The 10686-nt window shown below is 41.8% G+C and overlaps 1 protein-coding gene across 1 annotated transcript in view; it reads left to right on the forward strand.

Annotated features, from left to right (window-relative positions):
• Positions 1–10443, forward strand: part of LOC307269139 (mitogen-activated protein kinase kinase kinase 11) — a 49581-nt gene extending 39138 nt beyond the window's left edge. Inside the window, exon 10 of the mRNA XM_080051979.1 lies at positions 1126–10443. Coding sequence (XP_079908105.1) covers positions 1126–1739 — 614 coding nt within the window. The 3' untranslated portion in view covers positions 1740–10443. The remainder of the gene's footprint in view (positions 1–1125) is intronic.
• Positions 10444–10686: the final 243 nt, after the last annotated feature.

A 10686-nucleotide genomic window follows, 5' to 3' on the forward strand; every position in this document is an offset into this window, starting at 1 on the left:
GAGAGGGAGAGAGAGTGTGAGAGAGAGAGAGGATTGCTTAACTTAATTTTTCTTGTTTGCTCTCTTGTGATTCCTGATTGCTCTTTCTTGTCAGCTGAGGGCTGCCGTCGATGTAAATAATGCCATTTGGCAGACGCGTCACATTTGGAAGAGGCAAAATGTTCATTGGAGCTGATTTATTCCAAGTTTAATGTTCTTGTCGCCGCTAATTTACACTTGCTGTTTGCTTGCCTGCTCGCTCGTTGCAGCTCTGTCAACTACTTACACAGCGCTGCGTTATACTTAATTCAGACTAATTGCGTCAACATTCCGCGCTGGCGATTGTTCCAGTTCTTCCTGTTTCTTTTTGACAATAATTTACCACATCATGTTTCTGTTTAGTTCAATTTCATCATACACGTCAGAATATTAGGAAGCAAATGCATTTCAGTTTGGTTTGGAGTGGATAAAAGAGTGTGGCAGCGTGGGAGAGCTGTTAGTGGAACACTACAGCAGTTTGAGAGTAATTCACAGATTTACAATTAAATGGGATACTGATGAAGGTGCTAAGTACGATGAGTATTTTTTCTGATACTATGCCTCTGATTTAAGAGGAGCTCCACTGATTTTACACAATAAGGCTTATTAACTCAGTCAGTTGCATGTCTTCCTGTCTACCTGTCCATACATTGTGTGCGCTGAAAAAAAACAGTGATAATACAAAGCCTAGGCTCTGTAAACGGGTATATTGCTAGCTTGTTTTGTTTAAATACCAGTTTATAGAGCCTTGTGTATTAACACAATCAATTTTTTTCCCAGTGCACATACTGTACAGTATGGACAGTCGGCGTATCGTGAAGAGATATTCACTGATTTTGACAAAAAGCGATTTTGACAACAAGCGTTCTCCAGAATCGATGACTCCACCTTTAACAGGCACGGACGGTTTAGAGAAAAATGCTATTGAGTTGTATTATCGCAAATGTAGTTCCCAGCGATTTTAAAGCTTGACCCAGTGTTGGGGCTAATCGTCAGGAAATCTCTGCCTTTGCTGCTTTGATCTTAACCATTTAAAATGAAGTGTGTCTTATCAACCTTCTAGAAGTAGCAATACTAAATGTTTTTTTTCTTTCCCCTCCTTTCCAGTTTTGGACCTGCCGTTGTGCCAAGACACACAGGACTCACTGGACGACAAGCCTTCGACTCCCTTCTCGCCCCAGCCTAACCCGGCCCTCTGCAGCCCCAAAACGCGCCGTCTGGAGGTCAGCGTCATCCCCCGGCCCCGGCCTTCCCCTATCCGCGCCCGCATCGACCCCTGGAGCTTCATCTCGGCCGGCGGGGGGAACTCGCCGGGCGCCAACCGCTCCGAGGGCAGCAACCTCTGGGGCTTCCAACCCTCTCCCACCAACCCTTTCCACAACTGTGACCCCTTCCCTTCGCCCGACTGCGACCCGTTTGCCCTCAAAGCCGACCCTTCCGGCGGCTTGGATGTGGCGTCGCCTTTCGACCCCTTCTCCGCCCCCTTCCACAGCTCCTCCCGCTCTGCGCCGTGCTCCACCAACGGCTCCCCCACACTGCCACACACGTTCCGCGTGGCGCCGCTCAACCCGGCTGACTCGCCCCTCATCGACCTGGGCTGGGCCGCGGCGGCTATGGGCAAGCAGCCCCTGGATGTAGCCAAGGAGAGAGCTCACCCGCGCAGGACAATGGGGCTCAAGCCTTTCAAGTCCCCCACGCAACTCAGAGACGACAGGTTTTAAACACACACTGTGGGGTTTTTTTATCACAGAAAAACAGTCCAGGACCTATTTCCTCCACTACTACAACTATGTCCCTACAGCTCGATGAGGATTGGAATCTTCCCCCATCACTCAATCCCAACGCGGGAGGGTTTCACCCACGGAAGCCTTTTAATCATTGCAGGCTCTATTTGTACACGAGCTTTGGAGCAGCAGAAAATCCAGTGAAAGAAAGGTGGTACATTGGATTGTGAGATATAGCTGCCTTTGAACCAATAGCCGCTTCCCATTTTCATTCTCCCTCTCTCTATCTCTGTTTGGCCTAGCTTCCCTTTGAAGGCGCAGAACACAGATCACTAGTCCCATCTTCAGATTCTATCAGACTGCTCATACCCCCCCACTACCTTTGAAGCATTGTGACAATGCAGAGGTGGATAAGGCGACTTGCACAGCTTCATCTGCCTCTACCTCTCTGCAGACTGAGAGCATTCGCGACAATGGAAAAATTGGAGTGCCTTATTTTCGTGAAGTGTTCTTAATATATATATCTTCTTAAGGTTCCTCTGAATTTGACTTCAATTTGAAAATCAATGTAGCTTTTCTGCGGATGAAAATGTTGTCTGCATCTGCGTGTGCATGTTTGTCTAGACTCATTGTTCAAGGAAAGCCTATAGTCTTTTTTTTTCTTTTCTTTTTTGAAACAGCAGTGGATTACATGTTTTTGCATTATGGGAGAAACACACTCAGACTGCTCATGAAATCCAAGACAAAACCATGACCCAGGCATTCCATTTGGAAGCAGATAACATTCCAGTCACATTCCTGCGGGAAATGCCAGGGATCGGACGGAGTAATTCGGCTGGCAGACGAACAGGGCACAGGAAACAGGACGGGGAGCCCTATGCATTCCCCTTCATATGCCAAAGAATGCTACTGTGACAGTGTAAGGGCTGGGACAAAGGGTGTTTGCAAATGCATTGTTTTTACCTCCATGGAGTGCCAGACGGGTGGGGTTTTAGCACAAACTAGACTGCACAGAGAAATTTGAGACAGCCACAGATATTATTTGAACATTTTTTAAATTACTTTTCTTTTTAAGTTATGTTTTTTTTATTCCATCACCACCCGTCTGATGCTGCAGGAAGGTTCAACCAAATACGTTTACGTATTTGCAAATACTACAATACGTCAGTATGGAAGCTTCATTGAATACTTTATTCGTACAGTAGTATAGTGTGGAAGTGTCTTCGCAAATCCAGCCCACAATTTTTCCGTATCTCGAACCAGATCTCACCTTGACCTGTACCACTCGCTCAGCTCTTATTAATCCCTCCTTCATTGTAAAAATGAGTAAGTTAGGAATACTCAAATTGTCAAGGCAACTGTCTTCACTAGAACTACAACTCTAATGTCTGAAGGAGAACTGCCTTAATTTGGGCCAACTTATTATCTTTTGTTGAGAACTTATTGTCCATATGTAATGTAACTTAAAGTACTATTGAGTTCTACATATTGAAAATTCAGAAAAGTTGTGCCAACTCATTACGTTGTGTTCAGAAAGTTTTACAGACAATTTCAACGCTGTTTATTGTTTGAATCAACATTTTGACTGACTTGGTTTGTATTAGTAGTTGGCACAATTGTTATTCTTTGTATGTAGAACTAAAGTATTTTATGTTTTTATACAAGTTACGTTTTCATTACAATGTGAATGTTAAGTTCTCTCAACAAAACATAAAAGTTGGCTCAAATGTAGGCAAGTTTCCCTTAAAACTTAAGAGTTTTAGTTGGACTTTTAACTAAAATAATCTAGTGAATTCAGTTGCCTGTTGTTCTGGAAATATTGCATTTTTCCTGAAATTATCGACCAAATTAAGTTAAAACCAGAAACAGGCCATAAGAATGTATTCACTCCCTTGATTAGAATGAGATGAAAAACTCTAATGATAACATATTTTTGTATATGATACGTAGCTCGATCCAGCAGCTTAGTTCAGCGTAAAGACTGGAGTTAATTAAATCTGCCATGCAGCACCTCTCCCATCGCTACATTCTGGTTTGTTTAAGGGCAGTGACTTCCAGTGTTATTGTCGTGGAAACTTCAGGAAGTCGGGGAAGTCAAGTCACTTTCCCAGCCAAGACATTGCCAGGCATACAACCCCCCCAGAAGACCACAACTTTGTAGTGTTTTTAAACTTCTGTTACCTTTGGACAGAGTGAGGCCAGCTGTTTCCCCCTGTTTATCCGTTTTTTTATACCAAGCCAAGCTCACTGTGTAAGAGTTGGTGACAGGTTACAGGCTTCTATCATTCACACATTTGGTCTGGGTTGGATCAAATCTCTGAACTGAGCTTGTGAGATGTGGGCTGGTTTTGGAGGGACTAAGAAGCAGGGCTCCTTTAATTTTATTTTTACATTTTTATGTCATTTAAAATCCATCCTTAACCATTTTAACATTGCTAGAAAAAAAGATCTGGTACAGTCACGTGATTAACTGTGATGTCATATAAGTATATTTTAGAACATAAACAGCAGGTAAATTCAACATTGAACAATAATACAGGGAGAAATTCATTGTAGAGATACTGGAATATCAATTTTCCCACTAATAACAATCTCAGTAGAGCAGAATGCACTGGAGTGACAACTTACAGTCATTGCTCATTCTACATACTAAATGTAGATTTTTATGGAAACACAAATGGTCCTCAAGCATGTAGTCTATTGACATAACTGGTGTAGGTCAAGCGTGTAAGCAACTGAAAGAGACCCATTTACACACAGGGCACAAATCCTTCCTGTTACCCCATGTCTTTGCCAGGGCATTACGAGGTACACATAGCTGATTGGGTTCATCACTGACACCGTGTCATTGGAAGACAATCCTGGCTTTGTTCGGATGAAGAGTGAAAACCCCGTCTCCGAAGGGGGAAAGCTTTTGAGATTAGCCTAATAATCCTTCTGAAAAACAGAGGGGGAGTGATAGTGATAATTAGCCTTCTCGATAAGAGTAGATATTTGCTTAATTAATTTGCCCCGATGACTTACAGAAAAAAGCCCTGCGTCCTCCTTGTTAGATGCATGGAGTCGCTTTCCATATCAGATTATGTCTGGATTGAGGCTGTGTCGTTTTTCTTAAAGCTATAGTGCGTAACTCCTATCTCCCCCGTGAGGAATTCTGAGTAATTACAACAACACCATTATGCATGGATGTATACCTTCTGAAGTAGAATTGACAACTGAAACATTTCTTGGGATTTTTCTGCGCGCCTGCGACAGCATTTTTTAAACGCTGCCATAAAGTGAGGAAAATAGAGAGGGTTTTGTGGAGCTGATAAGCTTGAACAACTTTGTGTTAGTTCATTTGGCGACGGCTTGAATGTAACCAAGAATCATTTTATATGAAAAAGTTCCGCACTACAGCTTTAATGCAGTCTGTTTCGAAGACATCTTGAGTCTTTTGTCTGTGGCCGCTGGCTGCTCAGTCACTTACCGGATGAATTCTACGCTTGTCAAGGCTAACCTTTTTCTACGCACTCAGTTAATGTTGGCTCTTCATTTCTTTCTTTTTCTTCCTTACTCCTTTGCTTCCCCCTCTAGAAAGTTTTTCTCTAGGGCAGTTTTGGCCTGACACTGCAGAGCTTTCAGTTGAGTAAGTGCAAGGTTTTCATCCACCAAGAAAAGAAAGAAAAGAAAAGCCATTGGTTCTGGGACAAAGTCTGCTCAGAGGAGGAGAGTGGTCATCTTTCTGGCAATTGAATTAGTTGGAAATCGAAACGGGGAGCGTTAGTTTATTGTATATTCCTTTAACACATTAATGTGTCCGTTTATCATTTACTAGGCATCCAAGTGATACTCAAGAGGTGCTTTTAAAGGTCTCAGTGTGCTTGTAACGAGCTCGGTTTTGTCAGTGTGTTGTCCAATCACATCAAAAGGCAAAAGTGTTTCCAACAACCACAGTTGAAGTTGTGGGTGATACGCCTTTTGTGATGGGACGTGGTGAATTGGATGAATGGGCAAAATGGCGCACATTTCCTGAAAGTGTAGTGTTACACATGAAAGTTGGCGGATTAAGTTGTTAGAAATTGAAAAAAGAGACATTTCCTACTTTCACAGCTCAACACATATGGCAATTGCCTCTTAAAGCGATGTGAAGAATGTAGGATTGTCTGTTTCAGAATGATCGTTAAATTCTACCCCTTGGATTGTGATATTAGGCAGCGGGTAGAGCTGTTAGACAAAACTGACAAGCATTGTGTTTGAAACTTTAATCTCTGATGGATGTCATTGATTTTAACGTGTCTGCACACTATGGCATTTCAAAAAAAAAATGATGCGCTTTATGCGATTACCTGTAGTGGGCACTTTTTTGAATTTTTCGGAGTTCCCGCATCAGTGTCGGCGCAACCCCGGTTTGTAGATGCTGCCATACCGATAAAATACAGAGAGAGTTTTGTGGAGCTGATCGGCTTATTCACTTATTTGTCACCACATTTTTACGAATGCTTGAATGTAACTGACATTTCTTTATATGAAAAAGTTACGCACTACAGCTTTAATTTTTTTTTGGTAAAACCGAATTAGAAGCCACCATTCAGAATAAAACAATACATTCCCCTAGCAGTTCTAACATGTTGACTTCTGGTCTAATTCAACAACTCACCTGCCATCACTGTAACTGTGGATGTCTTGCGGAAGTTAGAAGTTTAATATAGAATTTGTCTCACTAAGCACTGTTCCCGGCCTTCCTTCGCTCACTCGTCCTCCCTTGCCGACATCTCGCAGACGTGACAAGTGGTGAGTTATTGGCTCGTCACTCTGTGTCAACACACCCAGCCACCAGAGCAGTCTTATGATGGCCATTATGGTTCCTGGATAGCGGTTATTGTCAACAGAAGATAGGCTACATGAAGGAAAATTTGGGAGGATGATTGAAATGTCTGGCGGATTATTTCTGTCACAAATTGTTGCACGCATGTCAAGTTTTCCCTTCAAACCGCCACTCAAACGTCTGGTCTGTTTTGTGTCGCTCGGCGGGTAGACTTTAATTCTCCCCCAATTCCGACATCATGTTGAAAAGCTTTTTTACCTGTCGCTCTCCATCGAGATTGCACGCCTTGTTGAGTGATTGACTTCATGACAAATTACTTGCAATGACAGGAGCCACTGTACTCCTCACATACAGTATGATTAAAGTTATATTTTTTTTATAGTCAGAGCGGGAATTCTCTTTCTCTTGGAAGTGGTGATAAAAATTTAAATACTTAAAAAAAAACATGCTTATTTTATTAGTAGGCTACAGAAACAAAATACTCACAATCATGTGAATCTTACAAGAAAAATCTAGTTTGGTAGCCTAGGGAATAGACGGGACACATAGGTCCGGTTTTGGGTTTTGGCCTGTCAGATTGAGGGACTATAACTACCACTCGTGTGCCGGAGTTGACAGGCAAGCACTCCCAATGAGAAAGTCCTGATGAGTTGTTTGTGATGCTCTGGTCTTCCAGGCATCGCCCCAATCCGTCACTGCTATTCAGTGTCCCTGGAACAATACTGACAGGGGGAGAATGGAAGTGAATTCCCCCCCGCGGGAGAGACCAATAACTGCCCACCGGCGGCAGTGAACCACATTCAGCCCTATACTGTGGCAGGCGGAGCAGGCTTGATTTGAGGATCAAAAAATTCCCAGTTCAAGCTCAGACCATTGACACTAATCAGCGAATGTCAAATGGTCAACCCATTACATGAATAACAGCTAACGAGACCGCACAATAGATGGAACCCAAGGCTCAGGCCCTCATCAAGCCAAGAGGGATACTTGTGGGCGTAGGTTGTGATTTAGAATTACAAAGGAAGAAATCAGAGCCATTATCCATGAGAAAAAAGGATGCTGCAATGCAAGCTAAGTATTTGCTGCTATTTCTTTTGAAGGGGTAAAAGCGGAACAGTGAAAAGTGTTGCCTAATCCTAATGCAACCATCCATTCAGGTTACTGTACACTCACTCACTCACTCACAGCATGGTTTGGCTTTGTTAATAGTGGATATGTTTACATGCATGCTGAGTGTCTGACGTACCCTGATTAAGCCATTCATTGATTCAATTGTAGCCACGTCTGCTGGTACGTCAGGTTTAGAGGCCCCAACAACTGACAAAACGTAGTCAAATGTTATCAGGAAATTCCATGACGATTGAAAAGATCAGTAAACTGTTAGTTAAATAATTGAAATAGTTGGAAAAAGAACTATTAAGAACGTATAATGGTTCTTATTGTGTTCCTTTAACAACAGTAAGTTGATGCAATAAAATATGAACTAGAATATTTTTGTCCTATTAGCTCAAGTCAACAAGTCAAGTCAGGAGAGGACTGTATTTTCTAAAAGGAAGCAGCACATTCTCCTATCTCCTGCATTGTTACTAAGAAACATTTTTGCGGCATTCAACAAGGTCAGAACTCTGGCTGAACACGTCACATTTATTTTATTGATGAAATCATAGCTCGGGGAGGGGGTCAGTGAAGAGTGAATTCTCAATCGACAAAATAGATGGCCTGGCATTTCGGTGGCTTTCACCCCATTTAACTCTGCGGCCCTTTTTCTAGCGCGGGTTCAATTAAGTGGGGGTTACAAATATATGTGGTTATCAGCTGTCTCGCTGCCAGCCGTCAGCTCCGCGTTCACAGACACATTATATTGCTCCTTCTGGCCCATATTAAACCCAAACACCTGTCCAGGCCTTTGTTTGGCATTAATAGGCCGAGACTAAATGATCAAATATGACCTTCCATTCGACTGTACAGGACTTTGCACATGGACAATAGCCATGTCTGTAAAAAGGCGTCGCCAGGTGTGTAAAGGATAATGCTTAGTTTTTCCAAATAGTAAGTATTATTCCTAATTCTTTTCAGTCTGCACATCCAAGGTCACCATCTGCAGTCCTATTTTTCCTCTAACAACGAATATAACTAAATGAATTGAGGACCCATTCATTTCTAAGACCACAATGGTCTTACCACAGTGACGGCTTTTGGATAATGCTGGCGCGCTGTTTAGAAAATAAACATGGATTTTATCTATAAGGTCATATTTTTCACCAACCTTAAATCCTGTCTCCCACCTTAAAAGATTCCCCACTATTCGACAAGTTTGCAATTTCAACCACAAAGTATTTCATGAATGCCATTTTTCAGAGATAATTCCATTGTTTTGGATGAAATCAGACATTGCCCTGACAGCTAGCTTACAAGGTGGATTTTAAGTTTGAAGCTTTTTGGTTTCTGTGTATCTTTGTTCTCTCAAACATCAGCTATGCCTTAATTGACCAATGAATGGTAAGAATCAACATGACAAAAATTAAATTGCAAAAAATTAAGCACTGGGTAAAAACTATAATTGGCAGATGTAGTGTAAGAAAAAATATATTCTAATTTGGTGTTAACAATTTTTATAAATGCCTGAATTACAGTGAATTACATACCCGGGTTTCATTTGATGAACAGAATGCGTAGTATCAAAGTCGCTAATCAGGGCAAAAACTATACTGCAGTGCTGACACTTAGCCTGATTAATGTCTTCTGAGGCACAAATATAATTCAGGCTAAAGTATTTAACTAAGGGCTCAAGGGTATTCAACAGTAGGTGGTCTCTCTTTCAGGTGCTCATGCTTAAATAACTGAACTCTAAATGATCCACTGAGGCAATTTTAATAGGTTTTGGATGGTACAAATCCCCATGACTCACTGGTCAAATCTCTTCCACTGACAGCATCACAGTACTGTAAAGGGCTTTTGCATTCGGACCGCTTCCTACTAGCCAGCTAAGGACATTTCCAGAACTTATATATGGAGGGCTGGGGTGGGAGGGGGTGTTTTTGGATATTTATAAATGGCCATCTTTTTACACACTGGATCAAAAACTCTTTCTCTTTCTAGATGGCCATGGACACAGTCCAAGTTAGGATGATGGATCGATTGACAAAACTGTTTTCACTGGAGTATTTAAGATGTATGTATGGGTGCTTCACACGAGACAGATTAATTTACAGTAACATTCCAATATTCTTCCCCGAATTAGACCAAAAGCTGTATGATAATGATTCCTTTTCAAGCCCCAGTATCTGTGTGTAGCAGAAACATTCAACAGAAGTGCCTGGTCAAGCTTGAAATCCGCTTCTGTGTGTACATTGCATCAAAATGTCAAACTAAACCCCAGTCTAATGTCCCCTTTGGGGCACCCATACTCAATTTTTATGTGCATAAAACTGCTAGACAGAGACGAGGGTTTTTTGTCACTACCTTTTGACTGGTAGACAAGGTTGACCTCCTCTCTGTCTTTGTATCTATTTGCTTTTTACTGTAATTGTTCCAGATTCATTTCCATGTCTATGTGTGTTTTGTACTACACCCTAGGCGATGTGATAGCGCAATTGTTGCATTGCCCCAGGCTGGCAGCCATTTTTACATCTCTCTCCAAAAACGGCCTCTGCTCACGATGCGGGCCAGAGGTTGTCGGGGCTTTGAAAATCGGTCATTGTTGCATTTTTGTGAAATCTCGCACTGGGCTGGGCCTAATCAACTGTTTTTATTGTTGTGTTGTGTCAAGAGGACTGTTTCTGTATACAGTATGTGAAAAAAAAAATGTTTTTATTTTCTCTTGACTATTGTAATGGGTTTTAACCTGTGGAAAAACAAACAAAAACAAAGGAAAAAGCTCAAAAAGAGATGAGACCAAATAAAATGTAACACTCCTGATTTGTTTGTGACTCATTTGTATCATGGCGGAAAAAGCCAAACCACAGAATTTGGTTCCACAAGGAAGCTTTTATGATGAGGCAGATGTTTCTTTAGGGCTCTCAGTCAAGTTGTAATTGTATTAATTGTAGATTAACTTTTTTCCCTAGAGCACTTTAAAGGACTTCCCATCCATGTTGGCTTTAAAGCTGAGGTTTGGAAAAAGCATTGGAGGAAACC

Source organism: Ammodytes marinus, assembly GCF_949987685.1.
Source record: "Ammodytes marinus genome assembly, chromosome: 23".
Lineage (NCBI taxonomy): Eukaryota > Metazoa > Chordata > Actinopteri > Uranoscopiformes > Ammodytidae > Ammodytes > Ammodytes marinus.